At 40.6% G+C, this 22,740-nt stretch overlaps 1 protein-coding gene across 8 annotated transcripts in view; it reads left to right on the forward strand.

Moving 5' to 3' along the window:
- The window catches only part of ktn1 (kinectin 1), a 151,759-nt gene that overhangs the window by 59,230 nt on the left and 69,789 nt on the right, over positions 1-22,740 (forward strand). For all 8 annotated transcript variants that reach the window (XM_068039192.1, XM_068039195.1, XM_068039197.1 and 5 more), the window contains 5 exons: positions 2,630-2,724; positions 6,867-7,011; positions 14,868-14,979; positions 17,932-18,119; positions 19,773-19,841. In XM_068039192.1, the coding sequence (XP_067895293.1) occupies positions 2,630-2,724; positions 6,867-7,011; positions 14,868-14,979; positions 17,932-18,119; positions 19,773-19,841 (609 nt within the window). The remainder of the gene's footprint in view (positions 1-2,629; positions 2,725-6,866; positions 7,012-14,867; positions 14,980-17,931; positions 18,120-19,772; positions 19,842-22,740) is intronic.

Here is a 22,740-nt window from a genome sequence, read left to right on the forward strand (position 1 = left end):
AAATTAATTGTATGTATCTTTAATGCATAGTACTAAAAAGGTAGTATTTTTGCTAATTTATGTTTGAACAGTTCAGCTTTGTAGCCCTCCTGAATACAATTACTGTGCTAATAGAGATGGCCAGCAATATTTGCAGAGATATGAGATGAACATATTTGAATGCTTCTGAGTTAATAGAAATACTGAACTTCCACCTCTTGGAATAAAATTATTTATCTTAATCATGCAGAACTGTAATCTCCCAGATGCGTTGAAGGTATGCCTTTTTTGGTAACATGGATACACCATATCTACACCAAGTAGATACACAATATATCTAATTAATTTTCTGTCACATTTTAGTATGGAAAACTGGTATCCTCTTTATTGTATTAGACTATTCTACAGATCAGTTCTTCATTTGTCATTTGAAAGTGCATACTTTTTTTTTCACTCGTGGGATATGGGTGTCACTGGCAAGGCCAGCATTTGTTGCCCATCCATAATTGCTTTTGAGAAGGTGGTGGTGAGTTGCATTTTTGAATTGCTGCAGTCGATGTGGTGTAGGTACACCCACAGTGCTGTTAGAGTTCCAGTATTTTAAACCAGTGACAGTGAAGGAACAGTGATAGAGTTCCAAGTCAGGATGACTCGGAGGGGAGCTTGCATGTGGTGATGTTCCCATGTGTCTGCTGCTCTTGTCCCTCTAGGTAGAGGTTGTGAATTTGGAAGGTCGAAGGAGGCATGGCAAGTTGCCGCAGTGCATCTTGTAAATGGTGCACACTGTGTGCTAGTGATGGAGGGAGTGCATGTTTTTTTTTACGATGGTGAATGGGATGATGATCGAGTAGGCTGATTTGTCTTGGATGATGTTGAGCTTCTTGTGTTGTTGAAGCTGCACTCATCCAGGCAAGTGGAGAGTATTCCATTACCCTCCTGACTTGTGCTTTGTAGATGGTGGACACACTTTGGGGAGTTGAGGTGAGTTATTGGCTACAAAATATCCAGACTTTGACCTGCTCTTATAGCCACCATATTTATATGGCTGGTCCAGTTCAGTATCTAGTCAGTGGTAACCCCTAGGATGATGGGGGACTCAGTGGTGATACAGCTGAATGTCAAAGGGAGATGGTTAAATTCTCTCCTTGTTGGAGCTGGTCATTGCCTGCCACTTGTGTGGTGCATATGTTTGTCAGTTATCAGCCCAAGCCTGAATATTGTCCAGCCCTTGCTCTAAAAGGGCACAGACTGCTTCAGCATCTGAGGAGTTGCAATTGGTACTGAACACTGCAGTTGTCACTGAACATCCCCACTTCTGATCTTCGAGTGAAGGTCATTGATGAAGCAGATGAAGAGGCCTAAAACAGTACCCTGAGGAGCTTTCCTGCAGTAATATCCTGGGCTGAGATGATTGGCCTTTAAGAACCACAGCCATCTTCCTTTTGTGCTAGGCATGACTGCAGCCAGTGGAGAGTTTTCCCCCAATTCCCATTAACTTCAGTTTTGATTTGGCTCCTTGATGCTGAACTTGGTCAAAAGCTGCCTTGATGTTATGATCCCCATGGAGATCACAAACCTAAAGAATTCAACCCACCAACTGACCCCAATTTAGAAAAAAAAACATAATATTTAACTTTCCTAAATTTTACTTTAATACTCAATCCAAAACCACCAAAGTTAAACATTTACTAAGTTACTATAATGTATATCTTTTGTAAAATATATTTATATATAGTGTTAATTACCAGATGCAACAAATATAGATCTATCAACCTTTTGGATAGCCCTTTTCAGCAAAGGTAGTACCAATTAGTCATAAAGTTCTTCAGGTCTTTGAACTGTTCAAGTAGATCTTCAGATCCAGTCTTCCCAGATGCAAACGGCAATTTCCTTTTGATAGCAGTTCCGCCCCCGCAATTGTCTCCCACAAAACTGTGCACCCTTCCAGAACTTTTGTGGTTTCTCAACAGTCCTGATGGCGTAGCTCCACAGGTGTCACCTTAAGTAACTCTTAAATCATCAAGAACAGCTGTAACAACTTGTTTTTTCTGAGGGCCAGCTCCCCGAAAACAGGGACCGATTACAGCAGCATGTCCCTTTTAAAACAGCTGACTTTTTCTTGCACACACTGCAGAGTATTCTTGTAAACTGAAACTTCAGTCGCATGTCGCTGGTCATGCCTCTAATCATAGGACTGTTTGTTTTAATTGGTTTTATCTAGTTCTGATTTCCCCCAGAACTCCTGAAGTTTTCAGTTTCCTTCTTTTTGGTAAATGTCTGTCTGTCTCAGGAAAAAAAAACACACCAGCAGTACATTAACAGTTGAACTGTTCAGATAGCAATTTGCACACTCTGACTCCATCACAATGTCGATGACATTCACTCTCGCCTCATCTTGAATTCCACTTTTCCACCAAGGCTATAATGAGGTCTGGAACTGAGTGACTCTGGAACTGAAATGGAGCAATTCTGGTTTGTAATGTGAAATTTTGTTAGATAACAAGCCTTGTCTAAAGCCTAATCCATCTTTATTACCAAACTTGCTGTCCAATCTCAAGTTGACCTTTTTGTTTGCAGCTGTCCACTGTAAAAGACGGCAAAGATTAATTAAACATGACCTATAATTGTTAATAAAAAATATTTCTTTCAGTTTCGCCAGCTCCAAGATCAAACAGAAGCATTGAAACAAGAAAACAGGATCCTGAGAGATGCCGTGAGCAAGGCTCCCACCCAAATGGAAAGCAAGTGAGTTGTCTGAACCCAATAGCTAAAATGTCAAGTGCAAATAAGTAATTTTTGATTCCTGATTTATTGCTGATCATTCAGAGTAACAACAGCGATAGTGATTCACTACTGACTGGACGTCAGCGCTTGAATCCCTGTCTTGATTGACAGGTTTCACAAGGAGCGCCCTTTTAGCAAGCTGCTTGCATGTGAGGAACCTGACTTCTGTGTGGGTAGGGAATGGAGAAGAGAAGAACAAGTTCCTACAAATTTGTTTTTGGATAATTCAAGGAGCAGCATTTTTTTTTTATTGGATGTATACAGATGGGTCAGTCTTTTCCAAAAAGTCAGAGGGAAAAGGATTGGTTATTTTAAATTTCAAATTAAGCTATTTGTCTTGCGCTTCTTCATGCATTTCCTATTCTGACAGTAAGGGTCGATTGTTTCAGGACAAGGTACTAGAAAGTTTGAGTTGACTTGAGCTGATTAAACTTTCCCAGTTCTCCTAGATAAATAAGATGGTAAGTTTCTTGTGTGGAAAAATTGAGTTCGTGTGGTACTGTGGCACATTGCTTGGTAGTTCTATACTTTGAAGTGCTAACTGTTACCTTCTGCTTGTGAAAGGAGATTTACAAGCTAACAACTCTCTACAGAAGAGTCTGCAGAGCCTTTAACAGGTCCACAAAGTAAGCAGTCATTAGCAGAACATTTGCGAGCCTGTAAGTTTAAACCATTATTGTAGTAACTGCCTATCGCTTCCATGAACGCCTCCTCACTTGCAACGATCACCACTTTCGTGTGGGAATATTTCAAACGTGTTTAACAGTCAAACTCGTGATTGAATTGATCCTCATCCAATTTTCTCACATTGTCTCATCAGTGGTCCCATGTGGCCAATTTAAACATTGCCTCCCTATCTACTGCATTACAGAGCATGAAACTTTAGCTGACCAGGTTCTTTGGGCTAGTCTGGTAGTTATCTTGCATCTGAGAGTTTAAATTGATGTCTTGCACTGGGGACTTTTCTGTGAAAGAGAGCCAGCTGCTGCTGGTCATCTGTGAAGGGACCAGTGGTTAGCCTTTTGTGAGATGGCATTTATCAGGACTTTATAGTACTCAGTAATTTAGAGTGATAGTGTGAATAAATTACTTTAAAATGGAAACTTATTTGAAACAATCTCATACTGACATTGCAAATACGTCAAATGAAGACGTGGGCAGTTTTGAGTTCACTGGCAAGAACCAGCAAAGAAGTCAAAGTACAAGGAGTATGTAATTGGTATTTATGGAGCTCAGTGATGGACGGCTACAATATGTAGTGTGCTTACAAATTTTATAATTGGAAGCAGTGAAACTCTCAAACTAAAGCGACACCTTAAAACAAGGCAGCCAGAATGTAAAGGTAAATTGAAAGACTACTTTGAACAAAAAGATCAATACAGTCGGCAGAAAACTTAAATAACAAATATAACATTAGTTCCAGAAAAGGACCGGAAAGCATATTAGCGTTTCGGATTGCTAGAAGCAAGAAAGCCCATACAGTCGGAGAGGAACTGATTCTTCCAGGTACTGTAGAAATGTGCAAAGTGATGGTGAGTTAAGATGCAGCACAGAAGTTGAAGGCCAGACCATTTTCTAATGACAGTTCGTAGAAGAATTGTGCAACTTTAAAGAGATATGAAATGCAAATTGACCAACTTAGTGAATGAGAGCAATTTGCAATTTAGTTCTAAGACAACTGATGTAGTTAGTGCAGTGAAATTTTTTTCGGTTTGCTTTGTTTGGCTAGGCGAAATTTTCATTTTTCTTTGTCAGGCAGTACTAGAATGAGCAACGGGTGAGGAAATACTCAAGTTTTGGGTATAAATTCGGGGAATCAGAATTGCTTAAGTGGGAAAAATTGTGTTGCTGTTGCACAGGATGTGTTGCTGCTATGAAAATAGGAGTGGTCATTTTACAACAATAAGAGCTGCAAATCCACAAGTAATTATGACAGATTATATGTTGCATCGCAAGCCCTTGCTTCAAAAAGAATGGAACTCAAATTACATGGCGTATTAAATGCAGCAGTGACAGCTGTGAATTTTGTGAAGACCTGACTTGTGAATTGATGTCTGTTGCAAATTTGTTCAGAAATGGGATACTGGACATGAGAAGTTATTGTTTCATACTGGAGTATGTTGGTTATTATCTCAGCATCCTAGAAAGAAGAGGCTTTGAACTTCGTATAGGCTTTTCTTTCAATGAAGAATCCTGTATTAGCTGAAAATTTCTGATTAATTATTAATGAAACTTGTATATCTTGCTGACATTTTTAACCTGTCAAATTCGCTGAATCTAGCAGTACGTGGGGCAATGCAACTGTACTCTCAATGACAAGATGGCAATGCTTAGTAACCAAATTGAGATTTGGAAATTTCGACTCAGCAATGGATTCAGATATGTTCCCACTACTGACTGAGTTTCTGGATGCAAACGCAATGACCATTGAGTGTGTGAAGGAAAGGATCATTGCTCATCTTGAAACAATGGCAGAGTACTTTAGTGTTATCTGTGTTTATATTATCAAAGTAAAGAGCAATTGGGTTTGGAATCCATTTTCAACATGGCCAACAAGATGACCTAGCAAACGTGGAAAGACAGTAGAGCTTGTGGAACAGTCCTGTGACTGCTTGCTGAGAATCAAGTTTCCCCAACAGCTTCCCTGTTTTGACCATCTGTTGCTATGGAGCACACAGGATTGGTAAAATAAGCTATGCAAGTGTTAGCATTCCCAACAACCTACATTTGTGAAAAGTCATTTTCTGCCGTGGCAGCAATTAGGATGAAGTACAGGTCTTATCTGAAAGTGAATAATAATTTATGGGAGTCAGTCACACATCACACCAAGGAGAGAGAAACTTTGCAGTGAGAAGAGGGCACGCACACCTCGTTGATACCTGTACGTAAATACCTGCTTCTTTAAAAGTATTATTAAAACACCTTTTTTACATGCAACGATTTCACATTATGGGTATTCTAGTAATACAATTTAGATGGGGGAATGGGGGTCCACAATTAGTCATCTATATGACAAGGGGTTCTTCTCTCAAAGGTTTGAGAACCACTACAGTACAGTTTTTAATTGTTAAACCAGTTTAACTACACAAACTATTATAATTGGAATAACATGTTTGGAGTGACCATATTATCTGTTTAATTAAATGCCTAGTCCCTCAAAGGTGCCTTATGTCTGTGGTGAAAACAATAATATTTTGTTGCATTGAGCCAAAGTGTTCCATTATATTGGAGATTCTAGAGCATTGAATTCAGAACTGTGAACAGACCTTCTTGTCCACACCAATCCTGTCATGACTTAGCTTGCAATACACTAGACTCGCAGATTTCTCTGAAGCTTTAGTTTATCAGTGGAAAACTTTTAGTGTTAATAACCAGTCTAGCACCCACCAAAGAACTTGGATCAACCTTGTTCTATGCTGTGATCACTTAGTTGCTCTCATTTGATCTCCCACCTTTTGAAATAAAAAGTGGAACAAAATTCATGCTTTTTCTCTTGCTTCACTAGAACATGCTATACCCAAGGGCTTTTTACTGTCGTCTTGCAGATTGACCTGAGCTACTTGGTTTCCCAGTATGTATCCCACCACCTGTTTTCCTCCCCGGACTGGCCAGAACAATTTGTGCAGATGTTCTTCTGACGTACTCCCAGATTCGCTTGAGTTCCTGTCCACTTTCATACCCTCAACACCACGCTGTTGCTGCTTGTTGCTGTCCCCAGAAGTTAACTAGAATAAGTGTGAAATAAGCAGGCACAATTGTGAGATACATTTTGTTTTGTTACTTCACAATTCTCAAACTAGCCTGGTGATGCTTGCTGTACTCCCAATCTGCTGTCACTAGTGGTGCATGTTCTCCCTTGGTCATGTTCCTAATGTATTTTGGTTCTGTACTTAGTTTGTCTGTGAATTGAATCAATGTGTGAAAATTCAGATATTGAGTTCAATGAGAAATGCAGAACTGCTGGCATACTGATATGATTGGATATAGATCTCCTTTTTTTTTAGAATAAACTGACCAAATTTTGGGGGGGGGTCTATTTCTATAGGATAGTATACTATTTTAAACTATAGAGCCATTAATTGGTTTATAAATGTTGAATGCAGACAGTCAACAGAATTGAACAAACTGCGACAGGACTATGCCAGATTAATGAATGAACTTACAGAGAAAACAAACCGGCTTCAACAGGAAGAGGCACAGAAAAAGAACCTGGAGGTTTCCTATGAACAGACTGTTCAACAACTCAAGGTATAAAAACAGACTTTATTTCACGCTAACAGGAATTTGAGAAATGGCAAATATGAGCAGCTTGATGAGTGAGCAGTAGTTGCACAGGTTGTTGGAGGAAATTTCATTGTTGCCAAAATAAAATCTGAAAAATGAATAAAAACTAGGTGGCATGAACTTGCTGCCTCCCTGCCCAATAAATAGAAATCTAGAGAGCTGTAGAAACATTTTCAATGTGTTCTAGACAAGCACTTTGTGTTTTCAACATTGTATACTTTTTGCAGTATGAACCAAGAAACTGCTACAGTTAACAGTTATTTAGAGTGCTCATTTTGAACCTAATGCTATTACATGGATTGCACCTTTTTCCTAAGTAATTATTTCCTGTAACTAAAAACAGAAAATGCTGGAAAGATTCTGTAGGTCAGGTTGCATCTGTAAACAACGAAAAGAGTTGTTGTTTTCTAAGCTTGTAAATTGTTGTACAGTATTAACACATCCAGGGAGTTTTTCTGAAAACTCAAATTCTCCCAATTGAGACCTCCTGGGTTATTAAGAATTGATAAATCAGTTTTGTATTTTTAGGTTTTTTGTTAAATGTCCAGTCATTAAAAAAAACTGGTTCTATGTTGATAGTTATGATGATTTGAATTATTGCTTAAGTTGGCCTTTTATAGTTTATACCAAAATCTTTTCCATTGCAGTCTTGTGCATCCTGTGCTATTTATGTATAAATCTTTTTATTGCATCTCGCATCTTTAGTTTCTCTTTTTGTTTTTTCTCTCCGTGCTAATCTTGTCCATGAGACCCACCTCCTGTTCCCTCAACCCTAACTCCATAAAAATACTGACCACCCACCACCACCACCCCCCAACATCCCCTCCTGGTTTCCATGTTAGCCAGTATTGCTAACTATGCTCCCCCTCTCCTTTTTTTTAAATCTGCCGTCATCAACCCTCTCAAAAAACCAATGCTTCACCGCACTGTCCTTGTAAACTACTATCTTATCTCTGATCTCCCTTTCCTACCAAGCCCTTAAACATGTCACCTCCCAAATCTGTCGTCCTTTTCCATATCTCCATATTTGAATTCCTCCAATCAGGTTTCCGTCTCTGCCATAGTACCAAAACATTTTTCATCAAAGTTTCAAATGACATCCTACATGACTGATGAAGGTAAAATATTCATCCTTGTCCTTCTCAACCTGCCTGTAACCTTTGACACAGTTGGCCACACCATCCTCCTCAACACCTCTCCATGTGTTCAGCTGAGTGGAACTAATTTCATCTGGTTCCGTTCTTCTCTATCTAATCATAGCCAGAGTATCACTTGCAATGGCTTCTCTTCCCACTCCCATACCATTATCCCTGGTGTCCCCAAGGATTTAACCTTGGCCCCCCTCCTATTTAGCATCTGCATGCTATCCCTCCGCGCCATCATCTGAAAGCAAAGGGTTAGTTTTCATACGTATGCTGACATCACTCGGCTGTACCTCAACACCACTTCTCTTGACTCCTCCACTGTTGCTAAGTTATCAGACTGCTAATCTGACATCCAGTACTGGCTGAGCAGAAACTTCCTCCGATGAAATATTGAGAAGACTGAAGAAATTGCCTAGCGACCAACTCCATCCCTCTCCCTGGAAGCAGTCTGTTAACAATCTTGATGTTGTGTTTGACCCCAAGATGAGTTTACAACCACACATTTTTGGCAACACATGTAAGTTTGCCTATTTCCAGCTCCTGTAACTTTGCCTCTGTCTCAGCTCATCCTCTTTCGTGCCTTTTGTTACCTCAGACTTGACAATTCCAAGGCACTCCTACCTGGTCTCGCACATTCTAGCCTTTGTAAACTCGGCCATCCAAAGCTCTGCCTATGTCGTAACTCTCACCAAACCCTGTTCACCTATCATCCCTGTGCTTGCTGGCGTATAATGGCTCCCAGTTAAGTAAAATCTTTTTTTTTAAATTCGCATTCTTGTTTCCATATCCCTCCATGACCTTGCCCCTCCCTATCTCTGTAATCTCCAGCCCCACAACCCTCCAATATCTGCTGTCATCAAATTCTGGCCTCTTGAGCATGCCTGATTTTTAATTCCTCTGCCATTGGAGGCTGTGCCTTCAGTTGCCTAGGCCCTAAACTCTGGAATACTGTCCCTACACTTCTCCACCTTTTCCCCTTTTAAGACACTCCTTGAAATCTATATCTTTGACCAAGCTTTGGGTCATCTGGCCTAATATCCAGTTGTGTGGCTTGGTGTCATATTTGGTTTGAAAATGCTCCTGTGCAGCACCCTGGGACATTTATTATGTTAAAAGTGCAATGCGAATAAGTTGTATTATCCCATGTTGAGTTGGTATCAAATCTATTGTAATCTAGGTATAAAGGTTATCTAACTCTTTACAGGAACATTCGACCCATTGTACCTGTTCTGATTCTTTGAAAGAATCATCCACTTAGTCCTATTTCCCTGCCCTTTTCACATGCCCTGTGAAATTTACTATTTTTTTCAAATATTTATCTGCTTTTTTTAAAAAACATTTTGGTTTCTGCTTCCATGGGCGTTAAGAAATTCCATGCCATAACAAGCCAATGTATAAAATATCGATGTGTCTCCTAGCAATGCAGACAGTGTGCAGAGTGATCACCAATATCATCAGTGTGTCCAAATGCTTGCCAGTATGAATATATGAATACATGTGCCCATATCACCACATAATGACGACCGCACTTTATGACGTAAACACATAACGAGCAGACGATCGGCTGGCTTGGGGGGTGGTAAGCGACATGCACTTGGTAGTGGGAGGGAAAGGCCAGCAAATGGGCACGGGAGGGAGCAGTGATCATGGGATAGCGAGGAAGAGAATGTGAAGATTGAAGCAGTGATTGTGGGGAACTGAATACAGAGATTTGAGGTGGTGATCACTGGAGGGAGCTGGGTACTAATGGGAAACAGTAGGCATAAGTGAGTCATTATATGGTTGGCAAGATGTAATGAGTGGTGTGCCTCAGGGATCAGTGCTGGGGTCTCAACTTTTTGCAGTTTATATTTGACTTGGATGAAAGGACTGAAGGTATGGTTGCTAAATTTTCTGATGAAACAAAGATAAGTAGGAAAGTAGAGGACATAAGGAGGCTACAAAGGGATATAGATAGGTTAAGTGAGTGGGCAAAGTTTTGGCAAGTGGTGTATAATGTGGGAAAATGTGAAATTGTCTATCTTGGCAGGAAGAATAAAAAAGCATATTATCTAAATGGTGAGAGATTGCTGAGCTCTGAGGTGCAGAAGAATCTGGGTGGCCAAGTGCATGAATCGCAGAAGGTTAGTATGCAGGTTCAGCAAGTAATTAGGAAAGCTAATAGAATGTTAGCGTTTATTGCGAGGGGAATTGAATACAAACGTAGGGAGGTTATGCTTCAGTTATACAGGGCCTTGGTGAGACAACATCTGGAGTACTGTGTACAGCATTGGTTTTCTTAAGGAAGGATGTAAATGCGTTGGCAGCAGCTCAGAAGGTTTGAGATGAATACCTGGAATGGGCAGGTTGTCTTATGAGGAAAGGTTGGACAGGCTAGTCTTGTATCTGCTGGAGTTCAGAAGAGCAAGAGGAGACTAGATTGAAACATAAGATCCTGAGGTGTCTTGACAGGGTGGATGCGGAAAGGATGTTTTCTCTTGTGGGAGAACCTAGAACTCGGGGTCACTGTTTATTTAAAAATAAGGGGTTGCCCATTTAAGACAGAGATGAGGAGAAATTACTTCTCTCCAAGGTTCCACTGCCTTTTGAGGAAGAGAGTTTGAGTCTTTAAATATTTTTAAGCAGAGCAAGATAGATTCTTGATGCGCAAGGGGGTGAAGCTTCTATGGGGGTAGGCAGGAATGTGGAGTTGAGATTGCAATCAGATTAGCCATGATTTTATTGAATGGCAGAGCAGGCTTGAGGGACCGAGTGGCCTACTCCTGTTCCTAATTTGCACGTACCATTTGGGGGGGTGGGGGTTGGAGGCAGTGATTTGCGGCCATTGAGGGGTGAAGGAGTTTGGGTTCATTCGTGTTTTCGTGTAAAATTGAGCAGCTCCATCTTTACTGGCAGCTGCCTGAGACGTCGCAGACAGTGACATTTCAGCAAGAGGGTGTATTTGTGCATGCGCTGGTAGTGCACCACCTAGTGGTTGAGTTGTGAGCAAACTCATCCATAATGTATACCTCCTCTGCTCTCCCTGCACTTTTTAATTATTAAGTTCATGCCCTTTAGTAGCTGAGTCACTGATCAGAAGGAATAGTTTTCCAAGATGTACCTTTTTCATCACATTTTAATTTTGAACACCATCAGTTTTCTTTTTTGTCAGAGTAGCATGCGCTGTGGCTAAAGGGAGTGCGTTGATTGTACTATACTTGGATTTCCAGAAGGCATTTGACTAAGTGCCACATAAAAGGCTATCGCGCGAAGTAGGAGCTCATGGTGTAGCGTGTAACATATTAGCTTGGATAAAAGATTGGCTGGCAGAAATCCGAGTATGCATCGATGGATCCTTATTCTGATTGGCAGGATGTGATGCGTGGAGTGCTGCAGGGGTCTCTGCTGGAGCCTCAACTTTCTACAATTTTTATATCAATGACTTGGATGAGCGGAGTGATGCCATGGGAACTAAATTTGCAGATGACATAAAGATACATAAGAAAGTATGTTGTGAAGAGGACATGAGGTTGCAGACCATTACAGATCGTCATAGTTATACAGCACAGAAATAGGTCCTTCGGCCCATTGTGTCTGTGCCAGACATCAAGCACCTAACTATTCTAATCCCATTTTCCAGCATTTGACCTGTAGCCTTGTATGCTATGGCATTTCAAACGTTCACCTAAATAAATACTTCTTAAATGTTGAGGGTTCCTGCCTCTACCACCTCTTCAAGCAGTATGTTTTGGGTTCCAACCACCTACTGGGTGAAAAATATTTTCCTCAAATCGCCTCTAAACCTCCTGCCCCTTACCTTAAATCTATGCTACCTAGTTATTGACCCCTCCACCAAGGGAAAAAGTTTCTTGCTATCCTATCAATGCCCCTCATAATTTTGTATACCTCAATCATGTCCCCCCTCAGCTTTCTCTGCTCTAAGGAAAACAACCCTAGCCTTTTCAGTCTCTCTTCATAGCTGAAATGCTCCAGCCCAAGCAACATTCGGGTGAATCTCCTCTATACACCCTCTCCAGTGCACTCACATCCTTCCTATAGAGTGGTGCCCAGAACTACGCACAGTACTCCAGCTGTGGCCTAACTAGTGTTTTATGCAGCTCCATCATAACCTCCCTGCTCTTATATTCTATGCCTCAGCTAATAATGCTTTCCTAACCACCTTATCTATATGTGCTGCTGCCTTCAGTGATCTATGGGCAAGTACACCAAGGTCCCTTTTGACCCTCTGTACTTCCTAGGGTCCTACCATCCATTGTATATTCCCTTGCCTTGTTAGTCTTCGCAAAATGCATCACCTCACTTCTCAGGATTAACGTCCATTTTCCACTGCTCCGCGCATCTTACCAGCCCATCTATATCATCCTGTAATCTAAGGCTTTCCTCCTCGCTATTTACGACACCAGTTTTTGTGTCATCTGCGAACTTACTTATACCTCCCTATATTCACATCTAAATTATTAATGTACGCTACAAACAGCAAGGGTCCCAGCACCGATCCCTGCGGTACACTACTGGTCACAGTCTTCCGCTCTCAAAAACAACCCTCTGCCATCACCCTCTGCCTCCTGCCACTAAGCCAATTTTGGATCCAAATTGCCCTGGATCCCATGGGCTCTTACCTTCTTAACCAATCTCCCATGTGGGACCTTATCAAAAGCCTTACTGAAGTCCATGTAGACTACATCAACTGCTTTACCCTCATCTACACATCTAGTCACCTCAAAATTCAATCAAGTTTGTTAGACATGATCTCACCCTGACAAAGCCATGCTGACTATCCCTTATTAATCCCTGCCCTTCCAAGTGGAGATTAATCCTGTCCCTCAGAATTTTGTCTAATAGTTTCCCTACCACTAAGTTGAGCCAGTGGGCAAAAATCTGGCAGATGGAGTATAATGTGGGAAAATGTGAGGTTTTTCACTTTGGCAGGAAGAATAACGAGTATCGATTTAAATGGAGAACGACTGCAGAATTCCGAGGTGCAGAGGGATCTAGGTGTTCTAGTGCATGAGTCACGAAAAGTATCCAGGTACAGTAAGTAATAAAGAAGGCTAATGGAATGCTATCCTTTATTACAAGAGGAATTGAAAGTAAAAGTAAGGATGTTATGTTCCTGTTATGCAGGGCATTGGTGAGACCACATCACAGTGTGCAGTTTTGGTCTCTATTTAAAGGAGGATGTAAATGCATTGGAGGCAGTTCAGAGGAGGTTTATTAGATTGATACCTGGAATGAGCGGGTTGTCTTATGAAGAGAAGTTGGACAGACTGGGCTTATTTTCGCTGGAGTTTAGAAGAGTGAGGGGAGACTTGATTGAAGTGTACAGGATCCTGAGCAGTCTTGACGAGGTGGATGTGGAAAGGATGTTTCCTCTTGTGGGTGAGTCCAGAACTAGGGGGCATGGTTTTAAAATTAGCTGTCACCCTTTTAGGACAGATGAGAAATTTTTTTCTGAGGGTTGTGCGACTTTGGATCTCTCTGCCTCAGAAGGTGGTTGGAGGTGGGGTGTTTGAATATTTTTAAGGCAGAGGTAGATAGATTCTTGGGCAAGGGTATCGGGGGTAGATGGGAGTGTGGAATTCAGGACACAAACTGATCAGCCATGATCTTATTGAATGGCAGAGTAGGCTCGAGGGGCCGAATGGCCTACTTCTCCTAGTTTGTATGACCTCTTTAATGAAAATTGCCCTAGTTTCTCTTGACCCTCCTAATCAATGTGTTTCATTGCTTGGATTAACTGGTGTTAACTGGTGACTCTCTTCTTCCTCTCCTCCATGTCTTTGACCTCCAAAGTAGGATGCCCGAAACTGGATGCAATAGTCTGAAACCTAGCCAATGATTTCATAGGTTTAGCATTATCTCTTTGCTTTAGTACTCAGTGCCCTAAATCATAAAGGCAAGAATGCACATGCTTATTTTTATAACTTTATCAAGGTTTTTCCACTTGTGCATCTGAACCCCCCCCCACCCCCAGTCTTTCTGCTTTACTTAAAAAAAAAAGTTTGTCTCTTTATTTCCTCCCAAAATGTATTCCTGTATTTTTTTTTCATCTGCCTTTTTTTTTTAATCTATCCATTCAACTAAACTGTATGTCATCTTGGTCATTAACTGAGCTCTTCAGTGAAGTATGTTCCCAATTTATGTTTGGTCAACAGATGGTGTCCCCATACTCAAGTCTGTTTGTGTTCGTCTGGATATCTGTACCTGTATTGATAGGAAAAATGCATCCATTAAGCAATCATATTTGTCCTTCAACCAGCTTCCTGTCCTTGCTGCCATATTCCTTTTTAGATATTTCAAATATATGTGCATATACATTGACTTCAAAAGTTGTTTTTTAATACTTCTTGATTTTAGACCATATTTGTATTTCAAGCCCCAAGGTGAAGATATCCTAAACATTGTTTAATGGAATAAGTGGAATATCATGGTGAGCAACAGGACAAATGCATCCACTGATGAGACTGACCATAGTTCACTTTTGACTGACTGAATAAAGCTGATGTAGATATTTAGCATTGCTCTGCACTGACTATAATGTCCTGTTGTCAGGAAGTAGAATGTATTTGCATTAGTGAAAGGCCATTTTTAAATGATTTTGATTAATTTGTGTTTATACTTTTTAAAGTTGCAGGAAGTGAGCTATATTGACAATTTCTATTTTTATTCACAAAGACTCAGTTGCAGGAGGATGTTGAAAGGCGACAAGAGGATATGCAGAAATATCTCAGGAATATAACTGCAGATCATGAGAAAAGGCTAACAGAGGTTCAGGGTGCAAAACAAGGTAATTATCAAACAGATGTTTGGTCATCTTTGGGGGTATAATTTAGGAAGTTGCTGGTTTTATCCTTTCTAAATTTTCTCTCTTTTCTCTTTGAGAGCTAACTCTGCAGGGGTGCAATTCCCTGGATGCTGGTCACCAGCCAGTACCACATTATCTATCAAGGCATGTACCTGAATAGGTGTTAGTGATTTGTCTGTCTTTTTTAGGTTGGACAGCAGGGCTAAATACTATTCATTATCTGATGTCTGCACACTTTCATCCAAGTAGGATGTGCATCGGGGTAATGGCTACTGCAGAAACGCCTGCATTTGGGCTGTAGACTTTTACCATTGCAATCTACTCCTTTGCTGTGCAGTCCTTTTTATGGGGCCGTCCAGTCTCTCGGGTGAAGAAAAGGGGGTCTGTTCATGCAGGTAGCCACCTTCCTGCTCCTGGGTACATGGCAACTGGTTGTGTACCACCCAGTTCCTCTGAATTTTGCTGGGGTTAAGTGGGTCTCAGAGACTCAGCTGCAGGAGGAATGTTGTGCCTGCTTGCTCTTCGAGGCATGTCAAAATTTATTTGGGTGGTTGAGTTTGGGTTTTGCATTGGTTGTTGGAGTTTCTGCTGGAAAATGATGCCTGCTGTCCATTCTGCTTGATGCTTTGGGTGGGTTTTCTAGAAGGGAATTAAGGTGCTGTTCCTCACCTGGGTGCCTTGGAGTAAGGTGGAAATTGGGTGGTTGTACCTCAGTACTTTTTTGTGCTCTGAGGAAGCTCCCTATTTTCTGCTGTTGTACCCCCATGTGTAAAATAATGCATTTTTCTCTACCCTGTGACAGGTTCTTTTTCTGTTGTACTTTTTCATCCCTTTTTTTTTAACCAATGATTTTTGTCCAGGGAATCGTCTTCTGTTCACCTTTTTGATCTTTTTACTCAGCTAGGCTTGCCACACTGTTTTTAAGACAGCTGAAACAGTTGGTGGCTGTGGGCTCTTAATCATTGCTGATGAATTCTACAGGTTGTTTATGTACCTTTTTTGGGATTTGTACTTTTTTTTTAAAAGTCAGAACAAACTATATTTTGCCTAGTCCATATAAACCTAATGTGCAACCTTAAATATGAGTGAACTTTTAATTGGTTTAGTATTTTCTATCTCTTTGGTTACACAAGTTGAATAATTAGGTAACCAGTCAGAAACATGGACATTTTTGAAAAAAATACTTGAAATCATGCAGTTTCCCCCCCAAATCCAGCAACTACTGCAAAAGAATTAAATTGCGCGCTTTCAAAAATCCCAGCTGTTATAATTTTCATTCACTTTGGTCAGTATATACAAGAAAGTAAATCCCTTTTTTATATAATCCCTTTCACAATCTAGGAAATGCTTAACAGCCAGTGAAGTACTTTTGATGTGTCATGGAATGATACAGCATAGAAGGAGGCCTTTTGGCCCTTAGTGCTTGTGCAAGCTCTTTGAAAGAGCTATTCCATTCGTGTCTGCAGCTCTGCAATTTTCCCCTTCTAGTATTTATTGAATTTCCTTTTGAAAGTTACTTGAATCTGCTTCTGCCACCCTTTTTGGACAGTGCTTTCCCAGTCATGATTATCATAGTATTGTCACTGCATTGTTCTGCACCCTCACTCCCTCATTTTTTTTTTAAAAAGCAGTACAGTTGATTTAACTCATTTTGTAAGTTCCATTAGGCTGGGTTGGGTGAGGGGAGGGGTGGAAATTGAGAGAGAATAATCAGTTTGTAATCCACACTGCATGGCATTAAGAATAGTGATATCACTGTTTCTGCATTCCTTGGTCCAAGCCAAGTTATATTTTTATCATTTTAAATTTATGCATGTTTCAAACCACATTGCTAACTCTAGGTTTAACATTGTGGCCTGGATTTTGCTGTCAGTGGTCAATGAACAGCACTTTCCATGTATTATGCTTGCAGCTGTCATTGGAGTTTAGTGGGCTTTTGTATGGTAATTTATGGTCATCCGTCTGATGCAGGGTGCCCTCTGCAAGCAATCTGGGACCTATGAACAGGGCAAGCAACAGCGTGTCTCCTCAACCAGTCAGATGGAACAGAGGCATGCAGAGTCTAAACTAGGAAATGTAAATTGAATATTTAATTCAATGTACAATCATATACAGAAAGAGAAAGTGAGGGAAAGAAAGATGGGAATGAGAGAATAGACAGAAGTTAATTTGTTTTAATTTTTCCTTTTTTTTTTTTTAAAAACATCTCCAGCAATAACTAAACTCTGAAGGAATGACATGGTACACTTGTAAAATTAGATTTTTAGTGCCAGAGAGGTTATTTGATAGTAATTGAAGATTCATCACACTATTAAAAATGCACTTGAATGGGCGAGCCCTAACTTTTTCTGGTGTATTTAGTAGATACTTAATGGCTAAGTATCACAACTTCACATAACACTCATGTGTTTGAATGCTAGATGTCTCTGCGGTACCAGTACAGTGAAGCTTGTGGGGGAGCAGGGAAAATCAGACAGCAGTTTCCTGATTTTTGCAGTTGACTATGCTTGTGCTGACACCGGAAGTTACTGTCCCTGTTACTCCATCATAATAATGCTGACGGTCTCTGCATTATTCTTATTGCAAAATCTGGCTCATTTGTGTTCTCTGTGCACTTGACAATGCTAAGTTCTACGTGCAGTGGAGACTATGCCTGCTTATTGTAAAGATCTGGAGTTCAATGATATAACCATCACTTTAACTATGTTGTTTAGATTAGTGCATTGAACGGATGTGACGGACGATATATTTCAGTTAAAAAGCGTATGCCAGCAGTTTAGCTGTGCAGATATTAAACTGGGCAGCTAGTGAAACAATCTGGCAATACAGCAAATAATGAGAACAGGCCTTTGAAGTAGTACTTTGTACCAGCTCAAACAAAAATGTCGTTCAACTTGTTAATTGTGGCAATGTTGTATCCTTTTTTTCTTCTAGAATTACAAAGTAAACTTCTGGTTGCCGAAAATGAAATTGGCAATAAAACCAAAGAAGTCCAGAGCTTGCACAGCAAACTTACTGATACCATGGTCTCCAAACAACAACTAGAACAGAAGATTGTGCAGCTGGTAAATGCAGAGCAAAAGCGAACTACTGCAGATGATGCTCTGAAGAAGCAAGTGCAGGTATTGGCAGTCATAGATCCAGGTGACAAAACTACGTTATAAGGTTGAATTAGAATTTTTTTCCTCTGGAGACCACTAGTGCTTTTGCGTTGTCTCCACCCTTCCCACTGCACCCCATCACCTCTACTGCCCACAAAACAAGTGCAGAATACAGCATGACAATTTTCTCATGCTGTGCAGAACTGACATTTCTTGGACAGTGGTTATTAGAGTCCTTAAGTGCCAAAAAACTTCTGTTTAGTCCATATAATTTTAAAAATCTTAACATCTCATTCTCTATGCTTTTGGTGTTCTGAGTCATTGCATAATGATATGGAGCGTTCTGGTTTTGTTTTTGTGCTGTTCCAGTCTTCATTGGTTGGCTTAAGGATTAATTGGAGTGTGAGTCAGCTTTTGAGACTCTGAGCAATATTGCTCCGAGGTCAAAAGAAGGTTACTTGGTGTCTTTCGACCAGGAATGGTGCACTGTGGGATTGTAACCCTCTGCGCTTTCTCGCAAACTTCTATTCCAGCATGCTTTTATAGTTTTTTTTTCCAAATTACTTAGGATAATTTAATCTTTACTAGCTGCTACAAAATTGGTTTCCATTAAGTACAAAGAGATGTCACGATACAGCTGACTTAAAGGTGCAATACTATTAATGTGAAATGTATATTGTAAAGTTTTCATGTTTAACAATTCATCATGGTATTTGTATAGAATGTTGTTTAGTTAGAAGAACTTCTGTAGTTCATTAGATCTCTATCAAAAAAAATCAAATCAATAGAATACACTTTGCTGATGAGCAGGGGATCCTTGCCCAGTGCATGCAGCACCAACTTCTCTTTGTTTTTAAAAGAAAAAACAATTTGGAACAATTTCCACAAGCTGTACTATTGTGCTTTAATTCTGAAGGATTTTTGAATAAATTTTACATTGAGAGGAACAAAAGCTAGCCAGAATGGAACAGATATCTACTGTCCCCATCTCCTGAATTAAATTGTTTCATATGCACTGGGTATGTACCTCATTTTAAACACTTTCCAACTAAGGCGTATCTTTTTTTGTTTAATAGTTGATTCAGAAATCAGTAGCGTCTTCAATATAGTTTAAAGTAGTATGTCTTTCAATAAATGACAATTTCTACAAATTCCTAAAATTGACCTCTGAAACGTCAAATTCCAATTCGGTTTGTAATGTGTTGGAGGGGGGGAGTGGGGGGGGAAACGTAACTGTCTGAAATAAGAATCAGATCAGCTGTGATAAGTGCGGAGCAGGCTTGGGCTGAATGGCCTGCTTGTGTAGTAAAACTGCAAATTCAGTTTTCTGTTTTTGTTTTCTGCTCTCCCTCGTACTTCACTGATCTAATTAGTTCTCAACCCTTCTGATTTTTCCCCAATCTGGAAATAAAATGCTTGCTTAATCTAGCCAAGATTCATGCCTTTTGCGTATGTTCAATGCAAGTATACTAGGGAAATGCAAGAGGAGTCCTGCATCTATTGAAAATAGAACAAAAAATTGGGAAATATGTTCATCAGTGCAGGATAAACATGATCATGTTAAGGAAAGTCCATTAAAACAGATGGTTACATGTATTTAATTATTTTCATGGCTTTGCATCTTTCCTCTTTTTTTTTTTACCTGTTTTTCTCTGCTTCCTTTTAAAATAAAAGGATCTTTTGGAACAGAAACAAACCATGAGTGCTCAGATACAAAATCTTCATGCCCAAGCGGCATCACAGGTATAGTGTCCTTTTGAAGGTGTGAATTTCAGTTTACCAACTCCTAAATATGAATTGTCTTTTAAAACTTTAAAGTAAAAAAAAAATTGGACTTGGTTAAATAACCTATACTAAATTCTGAAAATTTTCTGTTTTAACATTGCAATAGTTTCAGTCACAAGTTTGTTGAATTAATCTAAATTCTACCAGGGTTTTTGACCTCCTGCGGTTGCTCTTTGTTGCTGAGCTAGGAAATTGAAATCAATCAGTGTTCCCATTTATGGTCATAGCTCATAGAATCATATAGCATCGAAGTTGGCCATTCGGCCATCGTGTGCGCTGACTATCAACTGGAAAGTAGACATATGCGGATGTTGGAGGAAGACTGGGTTAGCTCGACTGTGGTGCCTCCATAGTTGACATTGTGTGCCAAATTTGTCTAAAATCTTGTCTCTCTCTGGGTTTGGTATTTGAAAGCTGTTGGCAGCTCTAGAACATGCTTCCCCTTCAGGAGCGGGAATGAAAATTCTTGAGGGTGGGGGGAGGCAGGCAATGTGTATGCTGCCCAAATATCTTCACAAATTATGGATGTTCACTGACGTTCACCTGCAAAACTTTGACACTGACCTGCAACAGGATGTCAAGTTTGTTGGAAAATACAAGTGTTTAATTGTTCAGGAGCAGATACTGTATGGTTATGCCACTGTTTGTTAATGGGATGGTAAAATTAAATGGATAATAAAAGCAAAATACTGCAGATGCTGGAAATCTGAAATTAAAACAAAGTGCTGGAAATACACAGGTCTGGCAGTATCTGTGAAGAGAGAAACAGTTAATGTTTTAGGTCTGTGACCTTTCATCAGAACTCTCAAAGGTTAGAAATGTAATTGGCTTTGAGCAAGTGAGAGAGAGAGAGGTGGGGGGGGAAACAAAAGGGAAGCTCTGATAGAACTGAGGGCAGGATAGATTAAATGACAAAGACGTTATTGAACAAAAGGCAAAGGGAAACGTAATAGCTGTAGTAAAATAAAGCATTTGCCCAGAGAGCGTGTTAATGGCAGAATAAGGAACAGCTCTGTCCAAAAATAAAAACATGAAAAACAAGTTTGACTTTTTTAACCATGTGCCAATCAAAATGACAGTCATGGTCTGAAGTTGTTGAACTCGGCGTCTAGAGGACTGTGAAGTGCCTAATCGGAAGATGAGATGATCCTTGAGCTTGCGTTGAGCTTCACTCGAACTTTGCAGCAGGCTGAGGACAGAAATGTGGGCGAGAGCAGGGTCCCCATCCACCGCCGCCACCCTTCTCCACCTGGCTGAACTTGTTTTCACATTGAACAACTTCTCCTTCAACTCCACTCGCCTTCCTCCAAATAAAGGGTGTTGCTATGGGTACACACATGGGTCCTCGTTATGCCTGTTGTTTTGTGGGGTATGTCGAACATTCCTTGTTCCAGTCCTGCTCGGGCCCTGTTTGCCCCTCCAACACTCTTTCCGGTACGTTGACTGTCTTGGTGCCATTTCCTGCTCCTGCCCCCGACTGGAAAACTTCATCAACTTCGCTTCCAATTTTCACCCTTCTCTCACTTTCACATGGTCCATCTCTGACACTTCCCTTCCCTTCCTTGACTTCTCTATCTCCATTTCTGGGGTTAGGCTGTCTACTAATATGTTTATTTATAAGCCCACAGCTCCCTCGGCTACCCTTACTCACACCCTGCCTCCTGCCAAGACTCCATTCCATTTCCCAGTTTCTCCATCTCTGTTGCATCTGTTCTGATGCAGCCTTCCACAAGAGTGCTTCTGCTATGTCTTTTTTTTTTTCTTCAACTGTTTATTAAAAAACATTACTCCTCCCCCTTCCCCTCCCGTGGTTGATGGGGCCCTTGACCGTGTCTGACCCATTGCCCGCACCTCTGCCCTCATTGCTTCCCTTCCTTCCCAAAAACTGTGACACTGTTCCCTTTGTCCTTGCTTTCCACCCCAACAGCCTCCATATCTAAAGGATTGTTCTCAGCCATTTCCGGAACCTCCTGCGTGATGCCGCCATCAAACACATCTAGTGGGGTACCACAAGGATCTGTGCTTGGGCCACAGCTGTTTGCAATCTATGTAAATGATTTGGATATGGGGACCAGTTATAATTTCAAATTTGCCAATGACACAAACTAGGAGGGAATGCAAGTTGTGAGGAGGATGCATGGAGGCTTCAAGGGGATTTGGACAGGCTACGTGAATGGGCAAGAACATGGCAGATGGCATATAATGTGAATAAGTGTGAAATGATCTACTTTGGTAGAAAAAACAAGGCACAGTATTTCTTCAATGGTGAGAGGTTGGGAAATGTTGATGTCCAAAGAGATCTGGGTGTCCTTGTTCATGAATCACTAAAAGCTAGTATGCAGGTGCAGCAAGCAATTAAGAAGGCAAATGGTATGTTGACCTTCATTGCGAGGGGATTTTAGTACAGGAGTAAAGATGTATTGCTTCAATTGTATAAAGTCTTGGTGAGACTGCAGCTAGAGTATTGTGTTCAGTTTTGGTCTCTTTATCTAAGTAACGATATACTTGCCATAGAGGGAGTGCAATGGAGGTTCACCAGACTAATCCTTGGGATTGTCCTATGAGGAGAGATTGCAGAAACTGGACCTGTATATTCTCGAGTTTCGAAGAATGAGAGGTGATCTCATTGAAACTTAGAAAATTCTTACAGGGTGTGACAGGGTAGATGTGAATAGGATGTTTCCTCTGGCTGGTGAGTCTAGAACAGGGTTGGTTAAGGCCTTCTGGCCCCACGCTGGCCTGCCAAAGGTTTTGATCTGGCCTGCCAATCAGGGTGTGTGCTTCGTTCAGGCCAGTCAATCCTGGTGCTGTCAATCATAGGCGTGGCCAATAAAAAGCGTTGGAGGTAGGTAAACTC

Source organism: Heterodontus francisci, chromosome 9 (assembly GCF_036365525.1).
Source record: "Heterodontus francisci isolate sHetFra1 chromosome 9, sHetFra1.hap1, whole genome shotgun sequence".
Lineage (NCBI taxonomy): Eukaryota > Metazoa > Chordata > Chondrichthyes > Heterodontiformes > Heterodontidae > Heterodontus > Heterodontus francisci.